Source organism: Danio rerio, chromosome 19 (genome assembly GCF_052040795.2).
Source record: "Danio rerio strain M-AB ecotype USA chromosome 19, GRCz13ab, whole genome shotgun sequence".
Taxonomy (NCBI): Eukaryota; Metazoa; Chordata; class Actinopteri; order Cypriniformes; family Danionidae; genus Danio; species Danio rerio.
Genome location: NC_141039.2, coordinates 7,352,327 through 7,375,000, shown reverse-complemented (window position 1 = coordinate 7,375,000; position 22,674 = coordinate 7,352,327). Strand labels below are relative to the sequence as shown.

General features: G+C 36.6%; 1 protein-coding gene and 1 long non-coding RNA gene across 3 annotated transcripts in view; one reads left to right on the top strand and one right to left on the bottom strand.

Moving 5' to 3' along the window:
- LOC148679765 (uncharacterized) overlaps nucleotides 1–14,924 on the bottom strand; it is a 22,670-nt gene extending 7,746 nt beyond the window's left edge. Inside the window, exon 1 of the long non-coding RNA XR_015945315.1 lies at nucleotides 14,784–14,924. This is a non-coding gene — a long non-coding RNA (uncharacterized LOC148679765). The remainder of the gene's footprint in view (nucleotides 1–14,783) is intronic.
- The window catches only part of atp1a3a (ATPase Na+/K+ transporting subunit alpha 3a), a 57,415-nt gene continuing 47,935 nt past the window's right edge, over nucleotides 13,195–22,674 (top strand). Inside the window, exon 1 of one of the 2 annotated variants that reach the window (XR_015516183.1) lies at nucleotides 13,195–13,550. Coding sequence is in view for 1 of the 2 variants with exons in the window: in NM_131684.2 (NP_571759.2) it covers nucleotides 13,545–13,550 (6 nt within the window). In the remaining variant the exon portion in view is untranslated. 2 annotated transcript variants of the gene reach the window in all.

The following is a 22,674-nucleotide window of genomic DNA, read 5'->3' as shown; positions in this document are numbered from 1 at the left end:
TAAGGAAGAACAAGACTTACAGTGGTAGTTTACCCTAAAATGACAGTTCTGTTATCAATTACACACCCTCATGCCATTTTATACTTCTGCATCAAGTGATCGGCACAACCCACGGTGCATGTAGCGCGCGTAGCTGTGCGTTTATACTTCTGCACAGTGTTTCTGTTGCTCTGCAATAACACTTCCGAAACATTATAGCTGACAGTAGGGTTTTATCTTCCTCTGAGTTGAGTTTCTTCGCTGGCGTTTTGTTTTTTTCTGAATGCTACCTTACTGTACAAGTGGCTCAAACTCGCTCATTTTGAGGCAGGAATCGACAGACGTGCAACAACTTTTATCACAGGTAAACACAAAACTACTTTCCATCCTTCATGGGACTCCACACTTGTAAACACACGCTACATCGGGCTCGCGCGGCTCTCACCTCCAGCTACACTCGTCAGCGTTATCAAGCTGACCAATCACAGAGCTTGCGCTATGTGTCGTTACGACGCATAGTTACATTTTTTGACAGGTGCTCATCAGCGTCGACGATGGCCACGCGAGGGCTATGCGTCCACGCGTAAGCTGCGAAAGAGCATACGCGTGCACTTGACGCATAAGTATAAATCAGCCTTGAAGACTTTTGTTTTCCACATCTCCATTGAAAGTAGAAACACACCATATTATTGATTCTTCGCAACAGGATTTAAAGTTATTCCTCACTGTAAAAAAATCAAAAACTTACGGTTTATTTCCAGCAGCTGGGGTGCCAAAAATATATATATATATATATATATATATATATATATATATATATATATATATACATAATGGCCGTTAAATTACACAAATTTACCATAGAATAAGTGACATTAAATTACAGAAATGTCATTAAATTAAAATTTCTGTAATTTAATCTCCGTTATTTTACAGTAAATATCTGTAATTTAACTGCCGTTATTTTACTTTTTTTTTCCGGCACCCCAGCTGCCAGAAATAAACTGTAAAATTACAGATATTTTTTAAATAATATTCAAGTGGTTTAATCCAAGGCCTTACATTTGGAACTTACGTGCATTTCTGTCAACTCGGTCTCATGGGAATATATAACATTTTTACATTTTGGTAAATTAATGGCCAATTTCTACGATTTTCCTTCCTCAGACATTCAAAATAGTTCAATTTATAGAAAGAAGTAACGTCACTAAGGCTTGACCGGTACCAAAACATACAAACGATATTGAAGGAATTCAGACAATTGTAGCCATTAAAGGACTAGTTAACCCAAAACTAAAAATCCCCAGACACCTTTGTTCATCTGCAGAACACAACGTTAAGATATTTTAGATGAAATCCGAGAGCAACAGTCCTGAGATCCTGTCCTGTAATCATATGAAGCTCTAAGTACACATTTGTGTGGTTAAGAAAAACCTGTCAATATGACTTTGTTCACCTACATATTCTTTCCCGTGTTCTTTCATCTGATCCAGAAGACCTTGGTGAACAAAGTTATTTTTACAGTTTTTTGCTGCCCAAAAGTTTTCTTGCAGCTTTGACTGATTACAATTGAACCACTGAAGTAACGTGAAATGTTTTGACAGTGTTTTGGGTTCCATTTCTGGAATTTTTGTCAGAGTACAAGTAATTGTAATGCAAACAGAGCCCAAGTCTTTAAAAGAGATGTGATGTAATTTTGGCTATTATTTGCTTTATTTTATATAGAAGGTTATCACATTTTAAACTTCTGAGACCAAATTTAAATTCTAAAACACTAATCACACTGTAAAAATGCGGGGTTTAACACTGATTTGTGTTGGGACAACATGAAATGAATTATGTTAACTTGCTAGTTTTTTTTTTTTTTTTTTACAAATTTTAAGTTGATTAAACATAAAACAATTAAGTTGTCCCCTCATAAAACATCAATAATTGTGTTATTTTGGCTCATTTTAAATAAGTAGTTTAAACAAACATCATTTTTCCCAACTACCAACAAAGAAAACTTTTTCACGCAGTCATCTTAGGGCCTACTCACACTATGCCATCCGTACCGTGCCCAGGCCCGTTTCCTGGATCATTTGAGAAGTGTGAGTGCGCTGAATCGGACTCAAGCACAGTTCACTTGGCCGGCCCTGGCCCGGTTGGAAGAGGTGTGCCTGAGCCCGGTTCACTTGGGCTTTGGCGCGGTACGCTTGTGTGTGAGTGCAAAACGCGCCAAAGCCCGAAACTGAAAGCGAGACGTGACTTTTAAGGGGCTGTTTCATATGGATTTATTAATCATTCTTACTGTTCAGTGAACGCAAACTGTCGTAGTTTATTAAAGACGCAAACTCCTCACAGCACGACAGCTGCGTGCCTTCAGCAGACCTCCTTAATCCTGCAGCACGAGAGCTTTATGATTGTTTATGAGCGCCAAAAGTGGCGGATCTGTTCGGCGAAATATCTGACTGCGTGTCATTGCATCCCTAAGGACTGTTTGGTGAAATATTTGACGGCATATCAAACGACTAAAACGATATAACTAGAGAATGCTCCACTGTGCTGCTGAGTGAGAGAGCGCTTCTCACTGAACAGCCCAGCAGCGATGACGTAAGCGTGCCGAAGCCCGTTTGTGGTGTGAGCGCGGGCGGTCGGGGGAAACGGGAGGGGGGACAAGCGTGCTTTGGCCCGGTTCGAGGCAACTGTACCTAGTGTGAGTACGGCCTTAGTCTACCTGTTCTCTATTTAGAAATGTGTTGCATATTTAATGAATTAATTTCAGAACAAAGTCTACATGTTCTACTGATTCTAAATATGTTTTGCTGACAGATCATTTAGAACAGGGGTCACCAATCTTGTTCCTAGAGGTCCGGTGTCCTGCAAGGTTTAGCTCCAACTTGCCTTAACACACCTGCCTGGGTGTTTCAAGTATACCTAGTAAGACCTTGATAGCTTGTTCAGGTGTGTTTGATTAGGGTTGCAGCTAAAATCTGCAGGACACTGGACCTCCAGGAACAAGTTTGGTGATCCCTGATTTAGAATATGATGCGCCTCTGTTATAAACTTCTAAAAACACATCCACACCCACGAACATGGCGCAGCACAAAACAAGAAGTGATTGGTCGTCAGTCAAATAACACAGTGGCCGATCTTTAACCATTCAAAGCTACAAAAGTTCCCAGACCTTCAGCCGTCAGTCTGAGGTCTGGCTACGTGAGAGTATTTTGAGGCGTACTTACCCCAAAATCAAATGGAATCCAATACGTTTAGGGATCTAAAGATTTAGACATCTAATACAGATTAAAAACCAATTGTACTGTCTTGAATGCATGTGAAGTCAGAGACAAAAACAGATACAGCAATGAATCACATTATAGTCGATTCTCCAGCATGCATCTAAAGAACACTGTGGTTGAGATTCAGCCTGCCACGCTCCAACTGCACTGTTTACAACCATTACAATTCACCTCAGGGATCGATAAATCATTCATGACATAAGATGTTGCATATAATGTACCGCTAGTAGCTAAAGGCAACAAAAATGAGTGCACTTCAATCAATAGTGCTGTTTATAATATGATAAAACGAAACATTACGCTTTTTACTGAAACTTCTCCATTCAAAAAGTCAGAATTATTGGGTTTAATTATAAGTTTTGGCTTCGAAAGGTTAATTAAATGTCCTTCAGCCCCCCTGACTCCATCTCCACATATCATTTTCTCAATATCTCAGTAGCTTGATTAGGGGGCGAGGTTACTTAGCAGCTGTTGCTATGGGGACCTGAATGAGGATGAAATGAAAAAGAGGTTAAGTATATAGTGTGGCTTGGGTGCTGTCAGCTAATTTGTTCTCTGGAGAAGAAGAACTTTGTTTACCAGTCTCAATGGGACATAAACAGATGGCAAGCTCGGGTTGCTAAAACAACCGAAAACGATTTATTGATCACAACACCGCATTTGGGTGTTCTCGTGTGGCCTTGAGAACACACTTGGAAATTAATGCTATGGATTGCACAGTGCATTTCGGTTAATCGCATGTAAATGCAGACTGACCAACCACTTCTCTGAAGACAAGAAAACATCTTATACTGTTTATATAAGCCATAAATTGGTAGTTCACCCTAAATAAAAATTCTGTCAACATTTACTCATTATGATTTGATATAAAATTCAAATCAAGATATTTTAATGAAATTCATTCAATTTCTTTTTGGCCTAGACCTTTTATTAATCAGGGGTCGCCACAATGGAATGAACTGCCAATTTATCCCGCATATGCTTTACATAGTAGATGCAACCCAACACTATGCTCACACACATACAATTTAGCTTATTCAATTCACCATGTCTTTGGACTGTGGGGGAAACCTGAGCACCCGGAGGAAACCCACGCCAACACGGAGAGAACATGCAAACTTCACACAAAAATGCCAACTGACCCAGCTGGGGCTTAAACCAGCGACCTTCTTGCTGTGAGGTGATCATGCTACCCACTGCGCCCCTGTGATGCCATATTTTGATGAAATATCAGCCACTTATATAAAATCTATTCAACCAAAAGTTTGATGACTTAAAACGTTCATAAAGAAATAAAAAAAATAGTTTTGTGTATTTTCTCTTTTAAAGAGACATGATGGCATTCCGTGGTGAACATTTTTTACTCTTTACATACACTTACCGGCCATTTTATTAGGTACACCTATCCAACTGCTTGCTAATTTCTAATCAGCCAATCACGTCAGCAACTCGATACATTTAGGCATGTAGACATGGTCAAGACGATCTGCTGCAGTTCAAACCGAGCATCAGAATGGAGAAGAAAGGTGATTTAAGTGACTTTGAATGTGGCATGGTTGTTGGTGCCAGACGGTCTGGTAGTATTTCAGAAACGGCTGATCTACTGGGATTTTCACACGCAAACATCTCTAGGGTTTACAGAGAATGGGCCGAAAAAGAGAAAATATCCAGTGAGCGGCAGTTCTGTGGGCGCAAATGCCTTGTTGATGCCAGAGGTCAGAGGAGAATGGCCAGACTGGTTCCAGCTGATAGAAAGGCAACAGTAACTCAAGTAACCACTCATTACAACCGAGGTCTGAAGAAGAGAATCTCTAAACGCACAACACGCCCAACCTTGAGGCAGATGGGCTACAGCAGCAGATGACCACACTAAGTGCCACACCTGTCAGCCAAGAACAGGAAATTGAGGCTACAATTCACACAGGCTCACCAAAATTGGGCAATAGAAGGCTGGAAAAACGTTGCCTGGTCTGACAATTCTCGATTTCTGCTGCGACATTTAAATGGTAGTGTGAGAATTTGTCATCAACAATAGGGCTGGGCGATAATTCGATATCGATAATTATCACGATATAAAATTTTTCAATGAAACAATAATGACAGTTCTATAATTGCTTGATAATATTTACGCACTATGCGTAACATTGCGCAAGCATTTTGCAGCCTGCCCTTCCGACTGCCGCACGCCGTACAAGTTTACAGCCATACAGTGTTAGTTGCACTGAAAGGAGTAAGAAAGAAATAAGGTAAAAAAGGTCAGAGTCACAGACATTGTTGACAAGAAACTTCACTAGACTTCATAAGCTACTTTTTCGCTATCCGACACAAAACAGAGCAACTGGCATCGCAAACTGCTCAGACGACTCGTATCATCAAAAGCAGGCAACACCACGACCTGTTTCACCATGTAAAACAAGACCACCCTTATAAAGATGCTAAGATAATACAGACATACATTTGTGGTGTTTTTCAGTTAAAATAAAACTTTTACATGTTTTTCATGCATGAGAGGGCTTTAGCAATCAACCTAAAAAGTGTTGATTATTGTGAAATTGCACAGAAATAGAGAAGTAGTATTGCAAAGAACAGCAAATCGCATGCCCAGAATGAAGAAGTACTGTAAATCTAAGGTGACATTTGCATTAGAGGTCAACCATCAAGAGAAGATCAACGGAAGGCAAGGATGATAGAGTAAACAACTGTGGTATAAAAAGGAAACGTCTCTGAAAGAGAGTTTACAGTTGAACCTCTCCTGCGCAGTGTATTGCTTTTGGTTTCTGTCCTGCTTGAGCAAATAAAACTTATAATTTTTGACAGATTGACTCCGAACCCATTTTTGAACATGCTCTGGACCCTTTGAAGTCCAACAAGGGTTGGCAAACCAGCGCAGCTACCCAGCAGAGTCTCATGCCATCATTTTCGAAAGCCCTTACGACTCCGAGAAAAACCCCCGAAAAGACAGACGAAAGATATGACAGACGACACAATCTCAATCACATCTCAATGAACACTTGATGCTTGCTGTAAACTACAGATTGCACCATTTAAGGGTATTTGTTTAGACAATAATAAGATCTTTTGATGTTAAGCTTATGTTTCCTTTTTAATATTAAAATATTTGTTTTGAAATTTGTAATACCACTATTGTCTCTCATCGACGGTAAAAGAACCAGCCTTTACATATTTAAAGGACATAATCACAGAGGAGAAATCAGATGCTCAAGACATAATCTTTCAAATAATGACATATTAAAAATGCAGCAAATATATGACAGACGTTTACAACAGCAACAGCATTTTTTCCACGAAGCGAAGCATCATCCACCCGCAGTTGTTTAAGGCGGACACGAACTAAATAAATATAAACATATTTCCTTGAAAATGTATCTTTTTGTAACGAATTTTGTTTTGTATAATGTGTAACTTAATTTTGATGTATATTTTGTTGGTCAGATATCTACAGCATAAACAAGAAGAACGAATAACATCTGAGGTGAAGCACTTTAACAAAAGCCCGCTTTATGCTTTAGCGCCAAAACAATCCATCAAACTATTTTCACGGTTTTATTTTAATTCATTTACTAAGCTCGATGTGAACAGCATGAACTGGACAGTCTTTTCGCAGCACTGATAGATTTCTTGGGTTACCTCGGAAGAATAAACCTGGATGGAGCTCAGAAGCTCGCTGTGCAAATGGAGAGGCTCCCCGGCTGGCTCCCCGCATGTTTTCGTTGTGATGCGCGATCAGGGCTTGGCAAAGGACGGTTATGCCGCCCTCAACCCTAAAGTGAAACCGGGGGGTTGGGTGGGGGTGTCGAGGGATGCCACCCTCCCTATTCTGCCGCCCTAGACGCGGACATAACTGAGGGCGCGGGTGGTGAGGGTAGTGTCGCGGACGCCGCCCTAGATGCGGATATAACCGAGGGCTTGGGTGGTGAGCTTAGTGTTGCGGATGCTGCTCTAGACGTGGATATAACTGAGAGCGGGAGAGGTGAGGGTTGTGTCTGGGACGCCGCCCTCTGTATTCTGCCGCCCTAGGCCGCCTCTATGGACGCGCCGGCCCTGTGCGCGATTTGTAAAATGAGAGTCTGCATAGACCTATTCGTGCTAGTCTGTCAGACAAATTTGGTTAAAACGCGCGGATATATCGGAGATATGCGCATAACAAGGTTTTATGCAACCCGCAATATGGGATGTCAAGAGGGTGACGGCATAAGTAAGGTAAACTGCACACACTTGATGATGTAATGCGTCGATGCGTCTCAGCGCAAAGCATAACTAAACCTTTACATGTCCATGCTTAATCAGTCATCGATAATGTCTATCAATTAAAGCGTTATCGACAATCAATAGATCAAGTAATCATTAGCATCCCTAAATAAAATACATTAAAGTATATTTCACCCTAAATTCACCATATTCACCATTAAAAGGAGAGTTCATCCAAAACTGAAAATTCTCTGACTACTAACTCACGTTGTTCCAAATCGGGTTTATTTATTTATTTATTATTTCTGATGTTGAACAATAATATCCAATAACTTGTAGGTTATTGGTTGTTGAAAACTTGAACAAGAAAATGCTGAATTAAGATTGTTCTTTTGTTTATTATTTTATTATTTATATTGTCAGACAGCTAAAACATTTCACTAAATGTGTTAAATCAGCTGCACAAAGCCATTGGCATGTTGAAAATCTTATTGATGGATATAAAGATTTTACATTTATCACGATAAATATCGATATCGACTGATATGAAAAAAATTATCGTGATCGCCCAGCTCCAATCAACAACATGAAAGCATGGATCCATCCTACCTTGTACCAATGGTTCAGCGCGAATCATCTCAGACTGGTTTCTTGAACATGACAATGAGTTCACTGTACTCAAATGGCCTTCACACTCACCAGATCTCAATCCAATAGAACACCTTTGGGATGTGGTGGAATGGAGCATCATGAATGTGCAGCCGACAAATCTGCAGCAACTGCGTGATGCTATCATGTCAATATGGACCAAAGTCCCTAAAGAATATTTCCAGTACCTTGTTGAATATGTGCCATGAAGGATTAAGACAGTTCTGAAGGCAAGGTGTACCTAATAAAAAGGGCCGGTAAGTGTATATATGTCAACATTTAACAGTAGGAATTAATAAAAAAATTCCACCTTATTTACCAGTAAAAAAACGCTTACTAGAAACTTAATGGAAATGAATTGGTTCTTGCAGCTCAAATGTGTCATGTGACATGGAGGAATTAACCTTGTTGGTCCTCACACATCAAGCAAGCATGTTTAAAAAGGCCAGTTGACCCAAAAATGTATATTCTGTCATAATTTACTCATCTTCCACTTAATCTAAATCTGAGTTTCTTTCTTTTGTTAAACACAAAAGAAGATATATGGAAGAATGGTTTAAAACAAAACAGTCATCATCTTCTATAGTATTTTTGGTTTCTACTATGGATGTCAATGGCTGCTTTTTTACAACGTTCTTCAGATATCTTGTTTTATGTTCAACAAAAGAAAGAAATGTATGAGCGTTTAGAACCACTGAATTGCAGTAAATAATGAGGGAAAATTTCATTTTGGGCTAAAACATCCCTTTAAGTGTCTTCGACCAAATTTCAATTATGTAGACATTTACCTTATATGATCAGTGTTAATATATGTGAATTAAAATTGCATTAATTAATAATTTTGTTCATCATATAAAAGACTTGCATGCATACATAAAGACTAAAGAGTTAAACCATTCAATTTCATATGGATGCATTTTTGGACCTTTTTATAAATATGTTCAAAGAAGCAATAGAAATCTCTTTGATTAAAGCATCTTAATTTGTGTTCTGGTGAATGTATTTCTTATATGGGTTTAGAATGACATGAGGGAGATTAAATCTTTAGGTTTTGGGGGGAACCAACCCTTTAAATGAAAATTAAACGGAATATAAAGTTAATGAAAATTATAAATCGATTTACTTGTTATCTACCACACTGTGAGGTTTCCTGCTGTTTGGTACTGAGCATTTGGATAAATATTAATTGTTGGTGATGGTGCTGTAGCTTTCAAGATCCATCCTGGAAATGTTTCTTCTCTGATTAATGGTGTGACCCTGATTGTTTTAGGCCTCATTAATCTATTCTTAGCACCTGGTGAAACGCTCCTGTCATCCTGAGCTCATTTCATCTTTGTTATTCCGTCTCTGCATGTCTTTTATGATTATTTTCTGTGGATCCAGACTCTGATTAGATGGCTGACTCATTCTGTCTCTTCAGCTCATTTATAAGTCTCTCAGTCCTCGGGTTTGACTCACTTTTTCTGACTGCATTTAAAAATACCTAATCTCTGGATCTCTGCTTGCCCGTATCTGCCAACCCACCTCATCCATACTCAAATACCCGGTCTATATGACTAATAGAAATCTGCACAATCCCTCGCTGAAAGAAACTTTCGGTCAAATATAACCAACATTGCCTATTAAACATTTAGTTCCTCATTTTGTATATACTGTTTTCAGATTTTATATATATGTATATACTATTTGCATTATTCTCTTTTGTCTATTATATTTGCTTTATAACTAATACACCCATAAAGATTGGAGATTTAATCCGTTTCTGGAGATCAGATGACACTGTTAAATTGTTTGGTCTACTAGAACATGTGCTAAGTATCAAAATGGGTTACTTTGGTGCAGTAATTCACTAAAAATATAACATAATTACATTCTGTTTTGTCATTTACATTTTTTTGTGGTTTATTTGATACAAAGTAAAATAAGTAAAAAATACTTAACGAAAAGCCAAAACACATTTTTTTGAAATGTTGACAGTCATAATATATGTCCCACGCTGCAAAAAACACTATTACGACACATATATTTCAATAAAAATTGAAAGTTGGTTGTTTTTGCCTTACTTCAAGCAAATTCGTTTATACTGTTTGAAATTTTTTAAGCTGCGTCATGGAGATTAGATCCTACAAATGTGCTGCAAAGAAGGTTTTGTTTTCACTTCCCGCTATGAGAGCGCAGCTGGACTCATGTGTGGATTACAGTGGTCTGCTAACACGCGACAAAATACATTTGTAAAAACATTTTTTACCCGAGAGCTTTTCGCATCTGGAAATTGTAAAATCAGGATTTGCCGCTCATCTTCTTTGAAAAAAGATGCGGTTCCAATCTGTGTTGATTGTCCTGTCTGTACAGATTTGGTAAGTGCGTGATCAGTGTTCTTTATTCATGTTTATTCAGATAGCAAATTTAGCTAATGTCATCAGTAGTACTCTTTCAGTATTTATAGACGTACCTTAGTCAAAATGATTTAGTTACTAAGTTTACAGTACGTTAATATCACAACAATATTATGGACTGAAAGATCCTCTGTAAATGCTGCTTTTTGAGTGTAAACATGTAAACACCACAATCAAACTATTTTTGCCATCATTCAGAAGCTCAAATGTGCCATGTGATATGCAAGAATTAACCTCATTGGTTCTCACACAACAAGCGCGCATGTTTAAAGGGATAGTTCACCCAAAAATGTTAAATTCTGTCATCATTTATTCATCCTCCACTTTTTTCAAAACCTAATGAAATTCTTTCTTATGTAGAACACACACACAAAATAGATATACCAAAGAACTTTGGAAACTGGTAACTTCCTTTTTATTTTCCTTCTATGTCTAGCGGTTTCTAACATTCTTCAATATGTCTAATTTTGTTTTTACCAGAAGAAAGAAACTCAGATATGTTTGGAACATCTTTTACAAGAGTAAATGATGAGTAAATTGTAATTTTAGTGTGAACTATCCCTATAAGACAACAGTGCAGACCATCTTTTGGTCTAATTGTTTTTAAATATATCCTTAATTAATTAATTAATTAATTATGCTTTAATATCTGACCCTGGACAACAAAACAGTCATAAGGAAATTGAGATCACTAAGCTGAATATATAGGCTTTACAATGATGCACTGTTTGTTAAGATAGGACAATATTTGGTAAATAAATAACTATATGAGTAGTTCAAATCTGCTATTAATCGAATAGAATATTATTATTGAGGAAAACAAACTTTGAAGTTGTAAAAAGTTCTTAGCAATGTGTTTACTAATAACTGAAAGTTTTAATATATTAACGGTAGTTTTGATAAATTTACAAAATGTCTTCACGGAACGTTGAATATTCTTAATATTCATTAATATTCTTCTTAAAATATCATTTCGACTCATGAGATGTATAGTTAGCTATTCTTACAAAAATACTTGGACAACTGAAGACTTGTTTAGTAGTCCAAGGTCACACGTGTGTCAATAATAACCATATTTATTTGCCATGAACTAAACACGTGGTGATTAACAGCTTTAAAATGGGTACAGAATTCCACTTTCCCTCATTCATTCATTTACTTTTCGGCTTAGTCCCTTTATTAATCAGGGGTCGCGACAGCGGAATGAACCGCCAACCCATCCAGCATATGTTTTATGCAGCGAATGCCCTTCCAGCTGCATCACTTCACTTTCAGAATTTCACTTTCAACAAATAATGACTTTTACTTACAAAGATGTCTTTTTGGGAAGTTTTAGGTTGTGTTTTGTTAATATACACTCCAAACCCCCTATGACCAGAAGAGTACCATGATGCTTTGAGATATGCTTAAATGATAACTGTATTTCTCTCCCACACACTAAAGCGACAGCGCACAAATAGAACCTATTTTAATGCTAAACTAACGTTTTGCATAACATCCAACATAAAACTCCTAATGTAATTTTGAGCTTTTAGATATGGATCATCATAAAGTTAAAACAATTATTTTGACAAGTAGTTGATCAGAGTCATTCTGTACAACACATAAGATGAGGAAAGCATTGTTCTTGTATAAATAATAACCATTATTGACAACTTTTGCAAGGTGTTTTGCTAATGTGTACAGGTTTCAGTTCCAATTTTCACCATTTTTCCCTCAAAAAAAACAAATTCCTGTGGACTAAAAAAAATATCTTCTGTAAATCCTTGAACATTTCAATAGCATGCACCTTCAAAATAGCTGGGGTTATGGGACACTTAGATGGTAAAGTCACCATAATGCTATCCGTTAAATGATCTTTTGGTAATTTCTAGATCAAATGTTATTTAGGAACAGGCTTACAAGTTACAACATATCAAAAAACAAGAAAGTCATTGCCAATCAACAACGTAATATTAGCTGTAATCAATGAATAATGATGTTGAAAAACCTTTAAGATGTGTAAGAAGCTTTGGATCATTTCACCACAGAAATACTGGTGCTTTTAATACATGCCTTTTAATACATCAACCCTAAAATGAGGGTATTAATTATTGCAAATGCTTGGACGTGTTTGTATAGCATGCACTAGTTCGTGTATTTCTGTGTTATTACATTTAGATGGAAATATGTCACCACAGTGCCATTCCTTAAATTATATTTAGCAGATTTGCTGAGCAAATTATTCATGCTTACATCAGTATAATGACTAATATTTGCCAAAATTCTGACTTTTGGATACCTTTAAGATGTATTGTTGTTTACAAGTTACAAATAGTTAAGAATAATAACTATTTCTAACTGTCATTCTATTTTTACATATATATATGTACTGATTTCCATATTGCATTAGCATGGCATTTGTATGCCAAGTATTGTACCGTCGAATGTTAACATGTCTACCTCTTAGGCCATGATTCAGCATTATTATCCATTATTAAATATGGTAGGCAATCAAGTAAGTGTCTGCTGACATCAATTTTTCAATCTAAACTTGTAATATTCTTCTATAACCGGATTCTTCTAGAACATTACCTCACATTCATGCATGTATGTTACAGGCGGTTTACTTCCACACGCGGAGGGATAAAAGCTGTGTGGCGCGGCATGGATGGAGCACCAGCGGCGGAGGGACACAGAGAGGCAGACTGAGCGCGTCGGCTCTTCATCTCGCCGGCATCATTCAGCCAGAGACGCTTCATAATCCTCTGCGCTGCATATGCTCTTCTATCATTATATCAAAAGCAGCCACATGTGCTTTTAAAAACCAATGCAGCTTGGCCCATTCTTTACGTTTTTTCTGTATGTAGACCCCCTCTAATACGTTATTACGCATGGTTACTCCAAGTATCTATAGATTTCATTTATAGACAGAGGGTCCTTCAAACGCTGCCCGTCGTTATCCGTGCAAGAGCTTCATTTTTTCTTGTGTCCAGCTTGACTGAAAGCAAACGCCGTTTGACAGACTGAAGAAACAGCGACTGACGGCTCCAAAATGGGGGTAAGAGTCTATTTGAAATGGATGTTTCAGTCATCGATAACTGCTGGTGCTGAGATTTAATGACATGTATGTAACGTTAGGCTGCATTACGTGCATTTAACAGGTGCGTTTATGTTTCAATCAACGCAATGTTTGTTGCTAACTATAATGTGCATTTTACGTAATATTGTCGGTTATCTTAACAGCAGGATGCAGGTTTAACATCATTGACATTGTGAAATTATGCCGCACGATTGGGCAATTGCGTCAAGTCGGATGCTTCATTTTTTGCGCCCAGTCCGATGCGTCATGATGCAGTTAAAGGACAGAAATGAAATATTCTAGTGAATTTACACACATGGTACACACCCACATTGTCATATAAGGTTATTACACCATAATATCTAATGATTTCTGCTTGTAATTAGACTGAGAGACTGGTATGTGTCATACCTCAGTCTTGAGGTGAACGCAAAAAATGAACTGCAGATGAAATATAATAATGAACTGTGGTATATTTATATAATATGTTTGAAATTCATACATGTATGCTATCATATTTCGTATTCAGTTTCACATTATGGTTATTTGTTGCCTCTTTTTGTTTCTGTCAAACGTGACAGCGCGTTAGGAATATAATAAGGACCGCAGTAATGACCATTTCTGTGAGGCAATATTACGTCTGATTTTAAAATCACACCAGAAAACTTACATTGGGTTTAAGTTACCTCATTATATTAGATTCAGAAAACATCTGTTTTTGAAACCCAAGGTTTATATATAGACCATTTCAGGTTGCTAGTTGGAAAGGCGACATCTTAACCATTTCTCCTCAGTCATTTTTATATGCAGGTCGTTTGCCTGAGGAGAATTTCTGTCAGTCTCCTAAATGTAAGGCGTTAACCACAGATGGGGGTGGGGGAGCATATGGATTTGGGATGACTGCATCTGGGCTGACCCGTTTCAATAGTTTCACAGTCGACTATGAAACTTCTGTATTACATTTATGACAATAAATCCTAATCATTATCGGTAAGAAGATGCGTATAACTGCGTCAAAATGGGTGTCTGCTGATTCACCAAGCTCCAAAATATTGAATTCCTTTCGTCATTAAATGGCCTCTAGGTTATTAATCTGCGACCTTGCAGTAACGTTATCCTATTTAAAATGGTATTACCAAGATCTACAAATCAGCTGGTCTGAAATTAAACGGCGATGCTGTAACGCAAGGCCATATCATCCTCAAGATGTACCTTTCAACATGACGCGATGTTCTGTGTCTCGGTCTCTGTGTCGTTTTTGACATGCTGATATCGTGATGTCGTGATGCCCGGAGGGGTAACCGGGCTCAACGGTCGGTGACTGCGTCAAAGTGAAGGCTGATCAATGAGAGTGGAAATTCCCGAAGAAGCGCCGCGATTGGGCGGCTGTGACGAGGAGGCGGGACTATATGCGCACAGCTGCCGGTGATTGATTGGTCGTGAGCCAATCAATCAGTAGCTAGAGGCTGCATGATTGGCACAGAGCGCTAGGGGCAAAAGCAAGGGCTGGGGTTTGAGAGGGTGATTCAGGAGGGGAATGAAGTGAGCATGAAGGTGAACCATGGGGTTACAAGAGGTGGTTACCTGGAGTCACCGTGAGAGAGGAAGCCAGTCATTTCATTGGAGGTGCAGGTGCTTTGCTGGCAATTTATATCATCCCAAGTGGATGTTTATTGGTGGGTGAATATGTTTGGATAGGATAGCATACATAACTACATACAGATGAAGTCAGAATTATTAGCCCCCCTTTGAATTAATTTTTATTCTTTCAATGTCTCCCAAATGAAGTTTAACTGAGCAATGAAATTTTCACAGTATGTCTGATTTTTTCTTCCAAAGAAAGTCTTATTTGTTTTATTTTGGCTAGAATAGAAGCAGGTTTTAATTTAAAAAAAAAAACATTTTAAGGTCAAAATTATTAGCTCCTATTAGCGATATTTTGTTTTGATAGTCTACAGAACAAACCATCGTTTTACAACAACTTGCCTCATTACCCTTACCTGCCTAGTTAACCTAATTAACCTAGTTAAGCCTGTAAATGTCACTTTAAGCTGTATAGAAGTGTCTTAAAATATCAGTAAAATATTATTCACTGTTATCATAGCAAAGATAAAATAAATCAGTTGTTAGAAATGAGTTATTAAAACTATTATGTTAAGAAATATGTTGACAAAAATCTTTGCTCTGTTAAACAGAAATTGGGGAAAAATTAACAGGAGGGCTAATAATTCAGGGGGTCTAATAATTCTGACTTCAACTGTATAACATCCATAATAACATCTAACATACTTATTAACATACAGTTTCTGCAGTAATAGGTTCTAAATGATTTGTGTAGTTTCAATTCTAGTATACACTTCTTTATAATGTTAATACTTATCGACAGATTTATATTTCTAGAAAATATAAGATAGCACAATTGAGAGTCATTGCATTGATTTAATTTACTGATTTATGGACATATGTATTGTATTAGGCCTCATTTTATACTGGGTTAACTGTATAGGGATTAGTGAATGTGTTGCCTACTTAATAATTAGTAGGCAACACAAGCTGTGTCCAAAAATGCATGCAGTATAGTTAATTTGAAAAATTTGTGACCATTAAAAACTATTCTATATAGTATGAATATGTGTATATCAACACACAGTATGCGCCATGTGCATCAATTCTCTCCTGAGACTTAAAGTGTAAATCAAATGCACACTTTAGGATCTCATTAGTAGTCGGTAATCTTGGGTTTTTACCCACTCTTACTCTTGATTACAATATTGCAGACTTAGCAAATGCACGCACAAACAACCATTTTAAATCTTAAAGATAGTATCCAATTTGAGAATTTCGGCTTTTGAAAGGGCGTTTGCCAACATTGTGGCCACTTTGCATCCTTAATACCCACTTCTGCCAAGCCCAAAGTATACTTTGGCTGTCCATGTTCTGCATTAATTTCATGCAATGGTCTCGTGATGCAGTTTTTATCACTGAGAGTGTCAAATTTGAGTACAATTTTTCCTCAGAGACATTCTAGGGGGAAGGATTACATGATATTTATTCCATAAAGCATTAACAGATGGTAATATGTTACAGCAATTTATTTTAGTTGATTGCAAAGACCCCTGTCTTTAGTCTAGATCTTTGGGATTCAGCTGTTCCTGCTGGAAGATGGAGGCAGGGCTGGAGCCATCCCCCAACTCGTGGACAAGGAGGAGCAATGAGGTGGTGGGGAGGGTGGAGGAGAAGATCAGTGTCTTCAACTGTGAACATAAAAGTGATTGGCCAGACCTTATAGTTACAATGAATGACATAATGCCATTAGTATTGGTTTATATTTATTCATTTAGCTTCTATCTAAAGTGATTCTCTCTCACACACACACAAACACACACACGCACCCAGAGCCTTAGCCGTGGTATTGAGGGTGAAGAAAATTGTAGTTATTCACTCCCCCACCTACAATCCCTGCAGGTGCCAGGACTCGAACTTGTTACTCAAGTTTAACTCTCTAACTATTAGGCCACGGCTGAGGGAAGTTATCATGAACATACCCAGCCAATGGGTTACAAATTTTATTCAACAATTGGGTTTTTGCCTATTTTATCAACATTAAAGATAAAACAACCACATTTTCATTTAAAATAATCCAAAAAATCAAAAACAATTCATATTTCTTCAGCTTAATCCTTGATTTATCAGGAGTCGCCACAGCAGAATGAACCACCAACTACTCTGGCATATGTTTTTACACAGCAGATGCCTCTACAGCCACAAACCAGCTCCGTGCTGGAATAATCAGAGACAGTTATTGAATTAAAATAATGGTAACACTTTACAACAGGGAATACATACTGTAGTTAATGTTAGTTAATGCACATACTAACATGAATAAACAACGAACAATACATTTATTACAGTATTCATTTTTTGTTTGTTAATGATAGCTAATGAAAATACAGTTGTTTGTCATTACTTAATGGTAACACGTGGTGCTTTAACTAATGTTAAACAGCACAGTATTGGTTTTTAATAATGCATTAGTAAATGTTGAACTTAATAATTGCTGTATGGTTCATTGTTCCTTCATGTTAGTAAACATTAACTATATATGCAGTATTGTAAAGTGTTACTAAAATCATTTGGAATTACTCCCTGATTTAGTCATGCAATGTAATCTCTGAAATGTGATATTAAAAAATATCCTTAAATTATCTGAAAAATATCCGTTTTCCGTATTTTGAGATTCGTGTTTTTATTTTTCTCTATTTATGCTTTTGAATTGCATTATGTGATCTTAACCTTTCTTCTAGCAACATTGAACATTGAAAAAGATACAAAAAAGTGACTTTTAGGAACATTTTTAATGCAGTATAGTCTGGGTTGGTGTTGTATATTACACTACAAATATCTTGTAATAAACCGTTTGTTAAATAAACATTTTCAGTTATTTTACAGACTTATTTCTCTATGTATTACCTATAAATTATATTATTTAAAACTACTAAAATGTAAATTAAAGTCTCTTAGTTTAGCTGTAAGGTCAAGGTCTCAAAATGCAATTCACAATTGTAAATAAACGGACAAAACTAGCGAATCACAAATTACGGAAACTATTCATTTTCAGATAATTTTTACAGTGTAAGGTAGATATTTTTTTATTTTTTAAACAGTATAAGCTTTACTGTACTACACTGCAGCCAATGTTTTGCCCTCTGAAATAGTAACAAGATGGACAGATGCATGATATCATTATATGGATGAAAGATAGGGTTTTAGTGGGCGGTTTACCTGCTGTCACATTGAAAACGGAGGTGACCCGTTCTTGAGAGGCTCAGGTGCTTGGGGTTGTCGGCAATTAGTATGACGTGCATGTTTCTTAGAGGGCGACTCTGCTGCGATGCCCTTGGGACATGCATCCTGAGATACCAGTCTGTCTGAGGCTTCAAGGGCACAGCAGGTGATGTTTAGAGTAGCAGGAATGTCATTCGCCAGAGACAAATCAGGTTTGCAAACTCAGCTGTGATTTTGTTTGATTCCTTTCTAGAAAATCCACTATGCTGCCATTTTGATGTTAAGGTAAAGATGGCAACAGTGAGGTTTAAATATCTATAACTATACATTTGACGTGATTGATGTTTTTGTTGGAGGGAATCGCATAAAGACTGGTGGTGGTGAAAATTCTTATAATAGACGGTTGTGTAATGGACGCCGTTCGATAGCTCATTCTCAGTGAGTGATTTTGGATATGTATGTGTGTGTACTTTCCACTAAAGCATGCAATCAAGCCTTATTTTGTGTCAAAGCCCGGGGTCATATGAAGCAAAGGCTATGGCAGACACGCTATCAGTCAATTTGCCAGATGCCAACATGATGTCATATCCTGCGGGACCTTCAAGGTCAGTCAGCAAGCTTGTTTGATTGGCCCTCAAAAGTCAATAGCAGGTTTAAATAAATCAGTTTGTTCCACGTCAAGGTTGCTTTTCTGTATATTTAGCGATTGTGGCCATGATGGCGTCAACAACCAGTCTGGCTTGTGATAAAATAAATTCAACCTTTTTAAATTATCATGCAAAGATTTTAGATGAGTCCCAAATGGCACACTATACACTTTGCACTTATGCACGATGCACTCACACTCAAGAGCATAGTATATGAACTGCAAGTAGTGTTGTCCCAAATGGAACACTATGTTTTTTTTTACTAAGCGGAAATTCAAATCGTTTTCCTGATGTCGTTTGACGGTTGCCAAATTTGTGAAATAAATGACCACACCACCAAATAATACCTGCCATGAGTATAATCGCATTTATTATCAGGAGGCGATATAATCACTCTCGTTGGGGAATTTTGCTTTCACAATCCAAAATAAATAAAATAATCCAACATCATTGTCTGATAGCTCCACCCTTTTTGCTATGTGAGCACACCTGTGACCGTTGAGTGTTTGAAGTGTCCAACATCACACACTTCTTCTTAACGGTTGAATAAGTGCATCTTCTGGGTATTTAAAGTGCACTTAATCTTTTTAGAATAAAACAAAAAATGCTGTATTTTACATGCCAGGTCTATTTGGCGATGTCACATAATGTGGAAAATTGCATGCATGTTAACTGTATATGTAGCATGCATTCAAACCCAGTCCAGCGGAAAAAGCAATGAAATGACCAGCCTGATCTCACGAGGAAACGTAACTATTTTACATTTTGTCAGTTTAGTGGCTAATTCGGACTTGAATGATATCAGATTTGAATGATATTACTCGATTAAATAACCGTGATCAGTGGATATCAGCTGATAGATATGGGCCAGTAGGGGCGTTCTGCACCTACTAATAGGCTCAGATGGCTGCAATCATCCATCCAGATCCAAATCTGTTTTTACATTACCGTTTTTACCGTTGGATTTAGTGTTGGGGTAGGGGTACATGTTAATAAAACACATTTAATAGAAAATTTACAGCCTGATCTCACAAGAAAATGTAAGTATTTTACGTTTTGACAGTTTAGTGGCTAATTCGGGCAAATTCGTATGAGTTCAGTTGTATGAAAATATATGATTTTAAAAAGGCGGCAAACCCCACTGCTAAACCCAACCACATTGAGGGATAAGCAAATCATATTAAATTGTACAAATGAGATTGAACGAATTCATACGATATAGCCACTAAATCAAAAAGTTACGAATTGTTGTTAGATAGCATTGAAATTACTTTAAATTAATAACGAATTTGTTTACTTATGAAGTAACTAATGCTTTGTGTCTATTTAGCCGTACATTTCAGTGTAGTACAGTATGGTTTCGGGAACCTTGAACACTACTATCAGTTCCCTTTCTCACATGGCATGGTGTACACCAGAAAGCTGTGATCGGCACAGTTCTCGCTTAGAAGAAGAAAGCTGTACGGGCCAATCAGATATTGTTGAAAATATAATTAACATGCCTCAAGTCAAAGTGTGTTGAAATAAGTATTATAAATTTACCCGAATGGTCTAATATTTTCGGTGAAGATCCATGCTTTTTCTAATCACTAATATTGCCCACTAGGGCTGAATAATATATTGTTTCAGCATCGATATCACAATGTGCGTATTTGCAGTTGTCACATCACAAAATATGCAATGTTGAGTCTGAATTATGGTTAACCAGGACCTACAGAATTTTATTTAATTACTATATTTAAATGGAATTTTTTTTCATTTTCTTTTGCTCGATTTACATGTTCTCTTACTTGCACTACTGACAGATAATTTTGTTTGTTTTAAACTTTATAAAGGAAAAGTTGAAAACAAAACAAAAATTTTTTCTTGTTGTAAGAGTTTGTAGATATTTAGACTAAAAACAAGACAAAGCAAACAAGAAGAGCATTTCTTTGCATTGTGATTATTCAATTTTTGTACATGAATATTGTTAAACTCCAAAGGAAAAAAAAGTGCATTTCAAACTTTCTTGTGAATTAAATATATATTTCAGAAAAATAAAATATCGCAATATCAGATTTTTTCAATATCGTGAAGCTATATTGCCCAAAATACATTGTACTTTGGAAGTAAATTCAATTAGAACAGCAAATGCATGTAAAACATTTTCACAAACTAAAAAATATGGAGTATACACACAACCGTTTAGTGGAGAAGCTTTAATAGAGAATGACTGTTAATTAATATTTGACCTAGTAGAAAATATTTAAATCAGTTGAATAGTTTTCCTCATTATATTTAATCTGCAACAACTGTCAACTTTTATAAATCTATGCTTGGCCATTGAGTTCTGAATGCATATTTCTGTGATTACCTGAGATTTCTTTGCATGCTGTTTCTTCTTTAGAATGGTAGTAAATTAGTATTGAAAGACGTGTGGATGTGTCGAAATGATAGCATGTAATTGAGCAACATAACGGTCTATTAATGAGGAAGTAGTATGTTCCAAAACTTGCGTACTTTTCTGTTACATACTCAAAAGCTTGTAATTTTTCTTTACAAATCATAGTGTAGGTAGGCAAGTTGAAACACGGCAATTGCATTATTATGAGGGATTTAAAAAATGGTGCTTTCTGTGTTGTCTTGTTGAATGCACTCACTCAAAACATTACTTTTACTGCATTTTCAAACTACTTATTTAAAATGAACTGAATCTACACATTTTTAAGTCTTTTTTTTAGGGGCAACTTAATTTTTTTATGTTCAATCCACATTATTTTTTTAAATGATATAGTTACTTAATCGATTTGTGTAGGAAGAACATATAGGAATTGTGTGGAACCCTAAATTTTTTTTACAGTGTTGGAGATGATTCTCTGTAATAGCTTTCAGCAGCGAGTCTAGCTCCACCCTTTTAGTGAAGTGTTTTTGCGTTAGGTACACTTACAAAAGGACCTGCAAGTGAAAATCTTACAGTTCAATATTTTGGTACCTATGACAGTGGAAATGGACATAAATGCATATCATACTGTAAAGAAGTAATGCAGTATTGTAATACACTGGACAAAAAGATTAATTGGATTTATACAACTCTTTTAAGGTAAGTGGTTGCAAACATTTATTTGGGCTGAATTTAAACAAACAAATGAAGATGAACATTCCTAATTTAATTTGTTTGTTTAAATTCAGCCCATATGAATTGTTTGCAACCAGTTACCTCAAAACAATTTAGTGAATCTACTGAATCAGGTTTTTTTTCAGTGTATTTTACTTTTAAATGTATCTTCCCCTAAATATGCCTTATTTTATTAACACTTTAAGTCAATCTTATTTTCTTACTAAATTTCCAACATACACACAGAACTGAGACATTCTAATTCACACCCTCCGTTTAGAAATCTGTTGCACACACTGTATAAAAACAGTCTTCACAAAATTCATTCATGCTGTCCCAACACAAATCCACTCCATTGATGTAAATAATTTAAGTAGATCTTAAACTAGATAGATAGATAGATAGATAGATAGATAGATAGATAGATAGATAGATAGATAGATAGATAGATAGATAGATAGATAGATAGATAGATAGATAGATAGATAAGTCTTAATTATCTATCATAGATAAGACAATAAGTCCTAAATTGTGTTGTTTCAGCACATTTTAAATAAGTAGTTTGAACAAGCAGCAA